Below are 16608 nucleotides of genomic sequence, written 5' to 3'. Positions count from 1 at the left end.
TGCAGCTCATAATCGTGCTCAATTTAGACGGTGCAGCCAAATGCAATTTGTAGCTCACAATGCATAATTTGTTGTGCAGCACCGCACGTGAGCTGACCATTATCACACGTGATTACACGCATGATATGCTCGCGTGACGTGATTTTAATACCTGACAATTAGGCATACAACACTCACGCTTTTATCTACACAGTATGATCTGTGAGGATAGAATACTATCCAATTTTCGTATTTTGCACCTACCACCTCAATCTCATATCAACCCCTCATGACTCCCACCCTTTATAACTCACTCACTCAATCTCTCTCTTACACACTTTATCTGGTAGTAAATATTATCTTAATAGAGTCATGCGAATCAATCTCTCTCTCTCTCTCTTTCTTTCACTCTCTGACTCTATCTCTCCCTTCTCTTTCTCGTTCCATCACTTCCTCTTTCCCTCATTCAGTGCGTGCAAGGTGGTTGATTTATTTCAAATTGATGTTATCACCAAATTATGACCACCCCAAGACAGACTACGCTGGGGTATTATAATTATCATCGCAATGTGCGAGGTTTCATTTAACTGTACTTCTCAATCTATTTCACTAACCACTCTACTCACTTTACATCTCCTTTTTTTCTTCTTCTCCTTCTACATTTCTCTTCTTTTTTCCCTTTAGTCTTCCACCACTACTTCTTCTTCTTCTTCTCTTCTTCTTCTTCTTCTTCTTCTTCTTCTTCTTCTTCTTCTTCTTCTTCTTCTTCTTCTTCTTCTCTTCTTCTTCTTCTTCTTCTTCTTCTTCTTCTTCTTCTTCTTCTTTCTTCTTCTTCTTCCTTCTTCTTTCTTCTTCTTCTTCTTCATCATCATCATCATCATCATCATCATCATCATCATCAATCATCATCATCATCATCATCATCATCATCATCATCATCATCATCATAATCATCATCATCATAATCATCATCATCATCATCATCATCATCATCATCATCATCATCTTCTTCTTCTTCTTCTTCTTCTTCTTCTTCTTCTTCTTCTTCTTCTTCTTCTTCTTCTTCTTCTTCTTCTTCTCTTCTTCTTCTTCTTCTTCTTATCTTCTTCTTCTTCCTCTTCTTCTCCCTCTTCTTCCTCTTCTTCTCCCTCTTCTTCTTCTTCTTCTTCTTCTTCTTCTTCTTCTCTTCTTCTTCTTCTTCTTCTTTCTTCTTCTTCTTCTTCTTCTTCTTCTTCTTCTTCTTCTTCATCATCATCATCATCATCATCATCATCATCATCATCATCATCTTCTTCTTCTTCTTCTCCCTCTTCTTCCTCTTCTTCTCCCTCTTCTTCTTCTTCTCCTTCTTCTTCTTCTTCTTCTTCCCCTTCTTCTTCCACTGATTGTTCTTCTTTGTCTTTGTGAACTCTTTGTTGCGTTTACATAATTGTTGATAGTATTCTTTCCCCAACACATTTCTTGTGTTGCTTATCCTACCGTATTCTATCATTTATTCTTTCAAATTCTCTTCTTTTCATAATATTCTCATTCTTCCCCCCTATCTTGCTTCATCACTTCCAATTTTACAATCTAAATCTATAGACCAATATATTTTACTATTTCATCAGATGTACGCTCAAAATCTCTCACAAAACTTTCACGTAATAATTATGCTCTCCTCAGAATATTGAAGCCTTCAGGTTCATCTCTCTCCAATATTTATTTCAATTCTCCCACTCTCTGTTCCCTCTCTTTCACCCATCCGTCTAAAAGAAGGGAGCATTTCTCTTTCACCCATCATTCTTTGTACGAGATGCTTCTTCCAGCTTTAATCACATTGACTGGTCAGTCCATTTCGTATTACAATGTAGTGTAGTATGTGTTAATAAAGAACGTGGGTGTTGAGATTAATTTTATCTATCCTTCTTCTTCCACTTCTCATTTTTCGAAAACTTCTCCATTTCCTCCCTCGTACTTCTTTATTGTTCCATCTTATTACTCTCCATCGTTTTCTCCTAATCCTTCATATTTTTCTTCATCATCTTTCCCATCTTCTCATAGATATTATTTTTTCCTCCTTTCTCCTCTTCTTTTTCATTTTCTTGTCAGCTCCTCCTTCTTATCATCCTTCTCTTCATACTTCTCATGCTCCTCATGCTCCTCTCCCTCTTCTTGCTTCTTTCTCCTCCTCCTCCTACTCCTGCTCTTCTACCTCTTCCTCATTCTCCTTCACCTTTTTTTTCTTTTCAATGTTGCTCTTCTTCTTCTTCTTTTCTTACTCCTTCTCCCTCTTTTCGCTTCTTCCTCCACTTCCTACTCCTGCTCCCTTCTCTATCTCATTTATCCTACTTCTTTTTTCTTTTCGATGTTGCTCTTCTTCTGCTTTTCTCTCTTCTTCTTTCCTTCCTCCTTCTCCCTCTTCTCGCTCCTTCCTCCACTTCCTACTCCTGCTCCTCTTCTTCTCCCTCATTCTCCTTTACCTCTTTTTTCTTTTCAATGTTGCTCTTCTTCTTCTTTTCTTTCTTCTTCTTTTCTTTCTCCTTCTCCCTCTTCTCGATTCTTCCTCCACTTCCTACTCCTGCTCCTCTTCTTCTCCCTCATTCTCCTTTACCTCTTTTTCTTTTCAATGTTGCTCTTCTTCTTCTTTTCTCTCTTCTTCTTTTCTTTCTTCTCCTTTTCTTTCTCCTTCTCCCTCTTCTCGCTTTTTCCTCCACTTCCTACTCCTGCTCCTCTTCTTCTCCCTCATTCTCTTTTACCTCCTTTTTCTTTTCAATGTTGCTCTTCTCCTTCTTTTCTTTCTTCTTCTTTCTTCTCTCCTCCTCCATCTTCTTGATTCTTCCTCCACTTCCTACCCCTGGTCATCTTCTTCTCCCTCATTCCCCTTTACCTCTTTTTTCTTTTGAATGTTACTCTTCTTCTTCTTTCCTTTCTTCTTCTCTCCTTTCTTCTTCTCCCTCTCCTCATTATTCTTTGATCTCTATCGTTGTATTTGCACTTCATTTCCTGGTTTCACATGTGCTACGTAGTATGTTCACGTAGGAGGAAGTAGCGTATAATCAAGGACGAATTATTTTGCATGTGATAAAGAGACTACAGACAGATATGTGGGAGTGTTTCAGCCAATCTTTGCGTGAATAATCAGTAATCATGATTTTGGGATGGCTTAGGTGCTGGGGTCACGTCACTTGCGTGTTTACGGATCAGATATTTCGCTCACATTACATTCATGGATGGTGACATTCCACTCGAATTAGGTGTTATTTCAAATGAGAACTGCAGAAGGATGCATAATTAACAGTTTATCCTACAGTAAGTTATCTCAATCCACTAGTTCTATTAATATTCTAGCATGATCATGATCCGAACACTTCTTAGATTCACATTTTAACTGTTTGATGAATTATAATTGGAACCGTATTGGGTTTGAGTCTTATGTAGAATCCTAGAAGACAGAGACTTCTCTTCCATAGGTTGTATCCTAGGAAGCAAATCAGAGATTTTGCTTACATCATAATATGTAACCCTATATTATAGATAGTGAGATTTCTATCTCTTTTCTGTATAGGGCTACTTGTAATATGAATATAAAGGAAATAAAAATCTCAGTACCTTTTTTTTGAAATATTTTATCACAACATGTTTCGGACATTTATGCCATTTTCGAGTGATATGAAGTATATAAATAAATACTCATCATAGTATTTATGGCGAGTAGTCGCTCATTATAGTATTTATTCATTTACTTCATATCACTTGAAAATGGCATAAATGTCCGAAACATGTTGTGATAAAATATTTCAAAAAAAGGGTACTGAGATTTTTATTTTCTTTATATTTATAGTGAGATTTCATATGAATCAATCAATCTACTCTATTGGAATAGCAGAGGAATGCATATTCAATAGTTGATTCAAGCATGAAGAACATACAGGCATGAATATGATTCAAACACTAAAAAGGTCTTAGTGAATACCAGGCATAAGCTGAGGATATCCCAAGTAAATTAAGAATCTTAGTTATTTATCTCTAGTATTTTAGATTTTCAAAGTACGAGTGAATTAGCTCGTACCTCTAAACTGCTTGAATATATTATTTAGGGATAGGGACTCATAGAAGAAGAATAGAGGAAAAGGAGGAGAAGAGGAAGAAGAAGAAGAATAAGAAGAGGTAGAAGAAGAATAAGAAGAAGAAGAAGAAAAAGAAGAAGAAGAAGAAGAATTAGCACGCGAGTATTCGCTCGGACTTGCAGAACGTCTGTGGTCGCGCGTGAGAATTTTGCTCACACTACCCTTATGACTCCCTAGACTATAAACAGTTGGTTTTGTCAATGCTCTTCCAATATTCATCAATTTCAAATCTTTCTCAACGTGTTCTATATTATATACCATTCAATAGTATATAATAACATAATACATGGAGGAAATTCCAAAAATGAATACTGCATACTTATTGTTAGAATTTATCATTTTTATGGGATAAAACAATCCACTCATGAATGGGATGAATATACCTTCTTTATTTGACTCATTTTTACTTTCCTTGCCATATTACCAGTAACTTTCCTAGTAAGGAGAGTATTGCTTTCCGAAAAAAATTAAGGTACCCCAATTTTTAAATTTCTATACGTTTCAAGGTCCCCTGAGTCCAAAGAAGTGGTTTTTGGGTATTGGTCTGTATGTGTGGGGTGTGTGTGTGTGGGTGTGGTGTGGTGTGTGTGTGTGTGTGTGTGTGTGTGTGTGTGTGTGTGTGGTGTGTGTGGTGTGTGTGTGTGGGGTGTGTGTGTGTGTGTGTGTGTGTGTGTGTGTGGGTGTGGGTGTATGAGTGTATGTGCGTCTGTATACACGATATCTCATCTCCCAATTAACGGAATGACTTGAAATTTGGAACGTAAGCTCCTTACAATATAAGGATCCGACACGAACATTTCGATCAAATGCGATTCAAGATGGCGGCTAAAATGGCCGAACAATGAAAATGATTTCAAAAGAGGGTTTTTCGCGATTTTCTCGAAAACCGCTCCAACGATTTTTATTAAAGTTAAACCTAAAATAGTCATCGATAAGCTCTATCAACTGCCACAAGTCCCATATCTGTGAAAGTTTCAGGAGTTCTACCCCATCTATGCAAAAATTGATTTTATATTCTCAATTATCAGGCTTCAGTTACAATTAAAACAAAAAATTTCAAATGGAAAAGATTGAGCATGAAAATCTCTACAATTAATGTTCAGTAACATTTTCACCTGAAATTGAAAAGAAGTTATAAATCCGAGAAAATGTGATGATTCAATTGCGATTTATTGTTGGTTCTATTAAATCATTCACTATGAAGAGATAGCAGACCTCGTTGGTCTCCAGCGTTATTGCCCTGACACCAGCTGGCTCAAATCTTTGAATAGTAGATTTGAGATGCGCGGGAACACTAGCGTCAGGTGATCAATTTTTATAACGGTAAGGAAAGTTGTGTGAGTGCGCCACACCAGATTCTTCGACATCTAGATGGAATAAAAAGAAAATGAAAGTTAAAATCAGAAGATTGAATATAAGATAGGAAGATAATACCTATACAGGGTGATTCATAATTTTGGTAAAATATTTCAATACGTGATAGTAGAGGTAAAAATAAGAAAAAAATTCATATAAACATATATCCATAAACGCTTCATTGGCGAGCTATACAGAGTGAGAGATTTCGCCCGGAATTCAATTCCTCTGGTGAAATACACCGATGCTGCATTGTTTAGCGACTAGTTTTTGAGAAACTCATGCTGGATTCATATGGAAAAATAACTGAAAAATTAAATAAAACTAGTCTGGGAGCTGTAGTGTGAGTAGTTTATGAGAAAAAAGTTGAAATATGCAAAAAATCTAAGTAGAAAAACACAGACTTCTACGTTTGATGCCCAATAGCTTTCTTTAATTACCAGTAAACAAATAATCCCTCGCAATGAAAATTGTAGAGAATTTAATTCTGGAAAAAATGATGTAAAATGTGTAAACTAAATTCGAATAAAAGTAGGATGAAATGTATTCTTATGTAGTACATTACACCACAAAAATTTGCTGTTTTATGAGGAGAGAACTAATAATTCATAAGTTGTGGCTGATTGCGAATAAATATTGTGTTTTTAATGATAAGTTTTTTTATGTTTTTTTTTAAAGACTAGAACATACTCAAAACATAAATTAAACATACCAAAAGACTAGTAGATATGCCATTAAGCCTGGGAGGAAGCTCGAAACAGAAGTAGAGGATCCTATGTTACTGCCCAATGTTTACTGAAAACTAATGTTGTGGAAGATAGGATTGATGGCATGAGGATTCTCAGCTGCCCAAATATGTTGGTTGTGGACGTAACGATAGCGTCTTGTAAAGTGTGCCTCGTCGGTAAATAAAACGGTTTTTAAAAGTTTGGGTAAAACAAGTTTCACTAAAAACCATCGGCAAATACCAGCACGGGGAATACAGTCTCGTGGCAATAGAGTATGAACTTTCTGGAGGTGGTATGGATGTAATTGTTGCTATTTTAGTATCCTTCAAATGATATAGTGATTGACATTTAACTGCACTGACAATTATCTTGTGCTCATAATGTTCATAAATTTCATTAAGAACTTGTTCTTCTAACTCAACAGTCATAGTAAATCGGGGTCTGCCTGCATAAATGTGCTCTTTGGTTATCAAAGAATCTGTTTCAGACAGACGTTGATGAATAGTGGCAAAAAACCTTGACTTTGACATACTCGGTTAGGAAAGTTCTCTTGATACAAACGTCTTGTTTCAGTACTATTACAGTAGTGTCCCATTCCATACATTAAAATAATGCATGTCAGCTAATTCGGAGTATGAATAATGTCTAAGATTACCTGTCATTTTTTAAAACGTTAACACTTAACACAAAAGCAAAGTGGGATGGTTACAAATAACTGGTTAATAGATTAAACAAAAAACACAGCGCGGTTACAGTAGGGCTAACTTACAGGTTGTTTTTTTTTTGTTCAACAGTGTGCTAAAATATTTCTGAAAATAATTTTCAGCTTATAATTTCTTTGAATTATTTTCTTATTTGAAACATGATAAATCAGCTGTTTCGGAACAGCTGTTATTAAAATCCATGTTTCATTTGCAATCAGCTACAACTATGATATTAGTTCTCTCTAATAAAACAGCAAATTTTTTTGGTGTAATGTACTACATAAGAATACATTTTATCCTACTTTTATTCGAATTTAGTTCACACAGCTTACAGCTCTACAATTTTCATTGCGAGGGATTATTTGTTTACTGGTCATTAAAGAAAGCTATTGGGCATCAAACGTAGAAGTCTGTGTTTTTCTACTTAGATTTTTTGCATATTTCAACATTTTCTCAAAAACTACTCACACTACAGCTCCCAGACTAGTTTTATTTAATTTTTCAGTTATTTTTCCATATGAATCCAGCATAAGTTTCTCAAAAACTAGTCGCCAAACAATGCAGCATCGGTGTATTTCACCAGAGGAACTGAATTCCGGGCGAAATCTTTCATCCTGTATAACTCGCTAATGAAGCGTTTATGGATATATGTTTATATGAACTTTTTTCTTATTTTTACCTCAACTATCACGTATTAAATTACTCTACCATAATTATGAATCACCCTGTATATTGAAATTAGTCGTTCATTCTGTCACCCTCAAACTGTTTAAGGACTCAAACTGTTCAAGATTGCCTAGAGGACAGTCACAGCGAGGATTACATGAGCTGCCAACCTTGAAAAACGAAAATTCCCAAAGCTACATACAAAAGTTACAATTGTGCGGCAATTTGAACAGTTTTGAGCGATTGCCTATTGATTCATCACAATTTTGTGATTATTACTGTCAGAAATTAATATTGTATATGGATGAATGAATCTTCTTTTCTCGTTCTTCTCCCTCTTCTTCTTCTTCTTCTTCTTCTTCTTCCTCTTCTTCCTCTTCTTCCTCTTCTTCCTCTTCTTCCTCTTCTTCTTTTTTTTCTTCTTCTTCTTCTTTTCTTCTTCTTCGTTCTTCTCTTTTCTTCTTCTTCTTCTTATTTCTTCTTCTTCTTCTTCTTCTTCTTCTTCTTCTCTTCTTCTTTTCTTCTTCTTCTTCTTCTTCTTCTTTCTTCTTTTCTTCTTCTTATTCTTTGCTTCTTCTTTTCTTCTTCTCTTTTCTTCTTCTTTTCTTCTTCTTCTTCTTCTCTTCTTCTCTGTCTTCTTCTTCTTCTCTTCGTTCTTCTTCTTCTCTTCTTCTTCTTCTTCTCTTCTTCTTATTCTTCTTCTTCTTCTTCTTCTTTTCTTCTTCTTCTTCTTTTCTTCTTCTTATTCTTCTTCTTCTTTTCTTCTTCTTCTTCTTCTTCTTCGTTCTTCTTTTCTTCTTCTTCTTCTGCTCTGCAGAGGATATGACTACAACTTATCTTACCATAGGTCTGCCAATATCCCTACTACCCCGGGTCTATATTATTTCATGACAGCTTTTGAAATTCTAGTATCTGGCATTTGTTCAACATGGTTTTTCCAGTTCAATCTGTCTAATGAGTTTGAAGAGTGAATATTGATTCTGTGGAGCCTTCGATAATTCAATCTGTTCATTTCAAGCTAAATAGCTAATGATGATATTGAATGAATGAATATTATATAATGAGCGAATGGATGAATAAATGAATTTCAACAGTTACTGAGGGCTTTCTTGAGGATGATGCCTATAGAAGTCAATCGCTTGTGTGGAGAGGTATACTAATAAGCTATGAATTAAATCACATAGTTTCCAGAACTTTACCGAATTTGAATGAAAGATTTCTGTGAAAAACTAGTTCACAATGAGTCAGTAATACAGTTTGGTATACTCACATTGCATGCGACCACTGGCCGATTGGTCTGTTCGGGCAACGATGTGACCTGGCCTGGCTTGTAGTGCTCCCAACTCCTCAGGTACAGATCGCCTGTGTAAACCAGTCTCTGTCGATTCTGGCCGCAGCATATCATGTGCCACCTATAACACAACCAATAAACATTATTTCCTCCATTGCTGATGATGGCTTCCACAGTATTTATTATTATGTAATGAGGTATTTTAATAAGGCTACTTGAATGTTCAATTTTATTATGAGAAATTTATTAGTACAGTACCCTTCTTGACCGAGCGAAGTGAGGTCTAATATTTGAGTCGAGGGATTGGCATTTTTCTTAATGTTTAAATGTTCGAATGTTTGGATGTTTGAATGTTTGAATGTTTGAATGTTTGAATGTTTGAATGTTTGAATGTTTGAATGTTTGAATGTTTGAATGTTTAAATGTTAGAATGTTAGAATGTTTGAATGTTTGAATGTTTGAATGTTTGAATGTTTGAATGTTTGAATGTTTGAATGTATGAATGTTTGAAAGTTTGAATGCTTGAATGTTTGAATGTATGAATGTTTGAATGTTTGAATGTTTGAATGTTTAAATGTTAGAATGTTAGAATGTTTGAATGTTTGAATGTTTGAATGTTTGAATGTTTGAATGTTTGAATGTTTGAATGTTTGAATGTTTGAATGATTGAATGTTTGTATGTTTGAATGTTTGAATGTTTGAATGTTTGAATGTTTGAATGTTTGAATGTTTGAATGTTTGAATGTTTGAATGTTTGAATGTTCGAATGTTTGAATGTTGCGCATTTCGGCGAAACGCGGTAATGGATTTTCATGAAATTTGACAGGTATGTTCCTTTTTAAAATTGCGCGTCGACGTATATACAAGGTGTTTGGAAGTTTTGCATTTCAAAGATAATATGAAAGGAAAAAGGAGCCTCCTTCATACGCCAATATTGGAGTAAAAATCAGACTATAGAATTATTATTCATCATGAATCAGATGTCCAGTGGACTATAATACTACCCGTTCAAAAACATCAAACATCTTGAAAATGTATCTTTCCATCAACGTTAGTAGACAGTTGAGTATAATACTACCCGTTCATGAGCATAGAACATCTTGAAAACGTTGAGACATGAAACATCCATCAACGTTGTAGACAGTTGCAGCCAGACCTGATAACAGCGCTCACACTCACGTTCCAGGGCGACACGTCACGGTACTATATAGGACAGGTAGCTCTATGTATATTTAGGATTTTTTCTAGAAATTTGAATTGATAAATTATCTATTAATTTTCGAGAAAACATAACAACAGGTTAATGTAACTTAATGAGCGCGAGGTCTACTGTTCACAGAACTACTAGTTTATATGATTAATAATTATTATATATAAACAGTACTATTTTCGAGCCCTCATGCCATTCTTTTCCAAGAGTTAGAGTTCTTAAAATGTTTTTCAATTGAATCAGTTGAAGTGTCAACAATTAATAGTAACGATATAACAATATTATTGGAATGATGTATGACATTCCCTTAACACCAACTTCCCTCAACGTTGTATAGGGCGCACAGGACCGCAAGACTTGGCTATGCATCTCTTTTCTGTATATGCACCTCTTTTCTACTTTTTATAGAAATAGAAATAAAAATAAAAATCTCAGTACCCTTTATGAATTAATTAATCACAACATGTTTCGGACATTGATGCCATTTTCAAATAATAAACTTGATCCAATTAGACACCAATAACCCCATCTATATATATAAAAGCGAAATGGCACTCACTCACTGACTGACTCACTCACTCACTCACTCACTCACTCACTCACTCACTCGCATAACTAAAAATCTACCGGACCAAAAACGTTCAAATTTTGGTAGGTGTGTTCAGTTGGACCTTTAGAGGCGCCCTAAGAAATATTTTGGCAATATTTTAACTCTAAGGGTTGTTTTTAAGGGTTTAAAGTTCGTCTTTTAGCATGTATATTCTTCTTCTCCTAATCTTTTAATTATAATTGAAATTTCCATATCATATGTTACTATAGAACTATAATCTAGATAGAGTACCTCTTCGAAACAGTTGTTAACTGGCAACTAAATTAATAATTTTGTCAGATTGGCATTAAGTTGAGATGACTTTGTTAGGTTGGCACCAAAGTGAAGATTCAAATGCATTTATCGCGGAAAAATTGATTGGGAACTGCTACTTCAATCCTGGGAATATTATATTACTAGCCGTCAGGCTCGCTTCGCTTGCCGTATCCGTTTAGTCTGGACCCCCGAATGGATTGTCCTAACATATGATAAAAATGCTGAAATGAAAAATGCAGGCGAGCGAAGCGAGCCTGCTGATCTCATTCGTGGACGATCCAGTCAGGGGTCCAGGGGGCGGAGCCCCCTGACTAGACGGATATGGCGAGCGAAGCGAGCCTGACGGCTAGTTATTGATAGAATCATGCGAGTTTAGATCCACAATATTCATAGTTCTAGTTCATGAAATCATATGAATACACTAACATATGATCAAAATAAGAATCTTCCAGCAGTATTTATTTATTTACTTCATATCACTTGAAAATGGCAGCAATGTCCGAAACATGTTGTGATTAAATCTATATAATAAGAGAGAGTAGAGTTGTGTTTGTTCGTTTGTTCGCATCAAAACATGTCAACTTGTGGATTGCATACCGGAAAAACGGGAATGATTTAGATCTCCAAATTTGGCACATAGATTCTAAAAATATCAATCTCGTGCACCTGGAAGCCCAAATTGAAATTTTCCTTCTAGATTTTTCAGAATTGATGTTTAAATTTCATTAATGGTACATTCGTTTTCATTAAAAAATCACCAAATCATATGGTCGAAATTAAGAAAGGAACATCTGTTTCTATATTGCTTTCTACCTGAAAAACATAGTTTTGAAACTTCGTTTTCCTGATGCAATGTTTAGGCCTACACGTGGCATGGATTATTAATTTTTCAGCTAGAACAATTTTTCAGACAAATGCTAAATAAGTTAAACGTCTACAGTTTCATCAATGCTGTATCGGCAATATGAAAACGCATGCAGTTAATATGTCTTTCAATGAAGGCGTTGTAATTTACATAAATAAATTATATCCTTCCATTTTCATTTAATTAGAATCTCGAAATTATTCGAGCCCTGATAGAATGACTGACTCACTGTATATAGGCCTATTTTGAATTTTTCTAGATTTCATTACGTCAAGTTTTAAGAAAGACCCTTGCGAAGCACGGGTTACCTGCTAGTAATTCATGAAGGGTACTGAGATTTTAATTTTTCTTTCTTTTTGGCTATGTATTCCTGGCCTCCAAGGTCCCCTGACATAACACCGTGTGATTTTTCCCTGTGAGGATACGTTCAAGATCATGTTCATGTTCCTCCCTTAGCACTTGAGGAGCTAGAAACCAGATAACTGATGAAGTAGCTACAGTCCGAGAAGACATCTTGCGAAAAGTAAGATGAATTTGGCTACCGTCTAGATTTCGTCCAAGCCTCAAAAGAAGGACATATGAAACACTTAGAATACATAATCATAAACTTGATACTTCTGTGAGTTATTTGATGTAAAATTGATTTGTATCACTATTTTGTAAAATAAATATAACTATTAAATTTTTGTCATTCTTTTTGACACACCCGGTACTATCATAGAGGAACAATAGCATAAGTAGATATCCCATACTATAGGGCGTTTATGTCGCAACTTTTACTGTTATCTCAAGCCGATTACTATCGATTATTGTCGATTTTTACTGTTTTGACCGGGTGAGATTTTATGATTGGCACAATATGAGAGACTATCAGCGTCACACAGCTTCACGGAAAAGAATCACATGAACTATCGGCTTGAGATAACAGAGTAAAAGTTGCGACATAAACGCCCTATACCATAGGATATCTACTAACGCTATTGTTTCTCTATGGTAGTACAGAGTAGGCTATAATAAAAATAATATTTATAAGAAAATTATTGTTATAAATTGTATGGATTAGTCATAGGGCATAAAACATTTCAATTTCTCAATCATTGTGAGTAATTTTCACCCGAATTCTGATAAAGCATTAATCAATCTACAAAAAAACTAACAATTCAAATCAAACTTCAATCCACATATCATGACTATCAAAAAAAAAAAAAATTTGGAAGCAATTTATACTATATAAATATATAAACATATGAATACATAGTATTCTAGTTACATTGTTTATTTTGTGATTGTCATGATTTTTGTGGATTGAAGTTCAATTCGAATCGTATTTTTTCGTAGATTGAATGATGCTGTATCACAACTCGGATGAAAATATTACTCACAACGATTGTAAATTGGTTGAAAGTATTATAAATCATTGACATACATACTATCTGTTACTAAGTTATTCTGATAGTCGTTTGTATTAAAACTGATTTTTACGAGCTATCTATAATCCACTATCAGTTTTTGTCTCTAATTACCTGAGTAGTAACTGATGTAACCTCGCTTTGGGTCCTTTAGACCTGACAGCTCTGGCCAGTCCCAAGAAAGACGTTCTATGACTGTTCTGTAGCCTCAGAGCTTGCTCGTAGTACTTTTTAGCTTCTGCTATTCGGTCTGTAACAAGAGAGAATAAGTATTATTTATACTTCCTGAATCATTCATCTAAAAAAGTTTTGCAAACCAGTAATTTTTCAAATAGCAGTCAGTATTATCCGCAATATTCCTGATAATGAAACCAGTATTCTCAATATTGTATTTGTTTTATTCGATTTAACATAATTATTTCCAATCATCGGAGATTTCATGTTGGACTATGGAATAGAATGCATTTTTAATTAGAATGCAATTTTTATTTCATGATGTGCAAAGCTTCAATAGTAATTTTCACTCTACCTTTTAATCACATCGTTGTCGAGAAAACAAAATACAGTACAAAAGATACACAGATAATAAGAAATAGAAACAGAAATAAAAATGAGAGTTTGATATCCTATACTATTAAACGAGCAACTTCTGTTTATATGTTGAGATGTTTATAATATGTTTGTATTTCACCGGATCTCGAAAACGGCTCTATAAACGGATTCTCACGAAATTCAGAACATAGTAGGTTTATGAAATAGAGATTCGATTGCACTTGGTCTCATCCCTGGGAAAACTCGCTAAATGACATTAGAAAGGATAATCATTATTTATCCTTTGAAAAACAGCTGATAATAATTATTTCGTCGTCTGTTGGTGATGGAAGTGAGAGAGCGAGTTCTTGTATGTGTGACTGTGTCAAAATTATGAACTTTTGAAATCATCCAATCAGGTACTAAGTGCTGGTTGCAAAAAGCCGGGTTATTTTCAATCCTGATTAATTCCAGTAGATCCATCTTTTCGAAATGGTCTTCTCTGGTTTAGTTCACGTGAAGTTCATCATTGTTGATTAAATTTTAACCGGCTTTTGTGCAACTGGGCCTTTGTGAGGGAAATTTTTGCATTCTTGTGGGAATTAATCTCACTCCACTGTGATTAGATAGAACATTTCTGTATGAATGTTATTATAATTTCTTCTTTCGTGATAAATTTTTCATGCTTTTGTACTCCAGAGCGAAGCTCGGTCCTCAATATTTGGAATATGAATCATCATAATGTGTATTCTAATGACTATGATTCATTCTCACTATAAAAAAAAATAATTGAATGGATTATCTTCACATTTTTAATCAAAATAATACCGAGATTCATTCATCAAAAACATTGGTAGTCTATTTATAACCATTCATAGTCTATGCTTATAACATTGTCATGATGATAGAAAGAAAAACGAGTGGTGATAAGAATACTGCAAGACTGGTATTTTCGCTTGAATATAAAAAAGGGAACATAGTAAAATATAGCGAAGCAATTCGTAGGCTATTCCTTCCAAAAATTCAATTACAGTAAATTTCATTGATAAGGGAACATTGTGAATATATAATTGACCACAGTGAATATATTTTTTCACTGTATTCTCAAGCAACCAGAACATTATCTTACATTTCCCTTTATCATAGTTTACGACGCTCTATATTCTGACTTTCCTGTCATGAGAGGGAAAAGAGGTGAGTAGAAAAACGAGGAGGTAGAGAAAGGAAAAGAAGAGAGTTGAAAGGGAAATGTGTTTAAAAGAAGAGGGTTCGAGCCACCACATTATAAATATTTTCAACTTTTTCGCACCTCTACTAACCGGGAAGGGAAGAACTTGTGAGTCATAAGTAATGGAAAGCCGAATATTAAAATGTGGCCAAGAGTTGGAAAACTAGACAATAGATTACCTTGAATGGCAGCCAATGGGTGATGGTGTGAGTTGAATAAGAAATGAGTAAGGAAGAGGACTGGAAGGAAAGGAAGACAAAAAGAAGAAGATGGTGAAGAATGAGGAGTAAGAGAAGGAGGAGAAGAAGCAGAAGAAGAAGAAGAAGAAGGAAAAGAATAAGAAATAGGAGATGAAGGAGGATGAGCAGGAAAAAGGAGGAAAAGGAAAAATGTGAGAAGAAGACGATGATTAAAATAAGGTAAGGAGTGGAGAAAGTCTAGAAAGAGAAGATTCAGAAGAGAAAAAAGGAAAAAGTGAGGTGAGAAAACAAAAGTTATATATGGAAGGTGAATATAGTATGACTACAAAAGGAACTGAAGACTGAGAGAAATGGAAGGAAAAAGAAATTGAATAAGAAAAATGATGATACATGCGAACGGATCAGATATAAAAACAATGAGATAGCAGGGAATACCAAAGAGAGAAAAAGAACCTGGAGGATGAAAAAGATGGAGAATAGGACAGGACATCAAAAATAAGAGAGAAGGTAAAAGGATGGAAAATATTATTGCTGCAAGAAGTAACTCACAAGAACTGATAGAATACTAAAAAAGTATAGAATGAATGAAAAGAGAAGAGAATATTTTAAGGCGAGTAATGAATAATAGAAGGAAACGAACAAAAAGGGAGAGAAAAGAATATCATGAATCGAGAGGACAGTGATAAGTGAAAAAGAAGAATGTGAAATACAGCTAGAAGCACGAAACAAAAAGAAAAAGGTTAGATAAAGAGAAATAGAGTTAAATATGTGAAGACAATACATGTAAGAAGGAACATAAAATAGAGGAGGAGATAAGAAAAATATGTCACAAAGAAGAAGCACAGGAAGTAATTCAAAGTTCAATTTCCGGAAAGAGCCGTTGTATGTAAAAAGAATGAGTGCAACATATTTTCAACACGAAACCGACAAGGAAAAAATTGAAGAAAGAGAGAGGCCACGAAGAAGAAAAGGCTTGAGGTTTCAAAAAATATTATGCTTTCACCAACAACCATTTTTTCTGAGCTCCAACTAACAATTTGACCTTTCCACGAAGGAGAGAAATTTTTCTCTCAACACGGATTCGTTTGGACAAGGAGGGGTGGATGCTGGAAAGGAGGTAGGGAATGGTAACTTCCATTTGCGAATGAATAAACCCATCATATTTATCTACCTCAGTTGTATCTGAGTACATTTATGTATCTATGTCTACGTTTCTGTGTATAAATGTAAGTCTGTTTTGAAGAGGATTTGCAAAGCATTAGAAAGTAAGTGATACCGCTGTGTTTACCATTATCTTGTATCACAAAAAACTCAGTCTATTTTAGTCTTCTTCCCATCTTCTCTTTTTGTTCTTATCTTCACCCTATTCTACTTCTTCTTATCCCACTTCCTTTCCTCCTCATCATTCCAATCCTCTTCATTCTTCCTAACCGACTCTCCTCTCAATCATTTTTCCTCCATGATAAT

At 34.8% G+C, this 16608-nt stretch overlaps 1 protein-coding gene across 1 annotated transcript in view; it reads right to left on the bottom strand.

The window, feature by feature from the left end:
- Window positions 1–16608, bottom strand: part of LOC111056747 (protein O-mannosyl-transferase TMTC1) — a 397568-nt gene that overhangs the window by 15265 nt on the left and 365695 nt on the right. The window contains 2 exon segments of the mRNA XM_039438835.1: window positions 8813–8954; window positions 13297–13432. Coding sequence (XP_039294769.1) covers window positions 8813–8954; window positions 13297–13432 — 278 coding nt within the window.

The sequence above is a fragment of the Nilaparvata lugens genome, chromosome 12 (assembly GCF_014356525.2).
Source record: "Nilaparvata lugens isolate BPH chromosome 12, ASM1435652v1, whole genome shotgun sequence".
NCBI lineage: Eukaryota > Metazoa > Arthropoda > Insecta > Hemiptera > Delphacidae > Nilaparvata > Nilaparvata lugens.
Note: the sequence above shows the minus strand (reverse complement) of the source record. Positions and strands in the feature narration are given on the sequence as shown.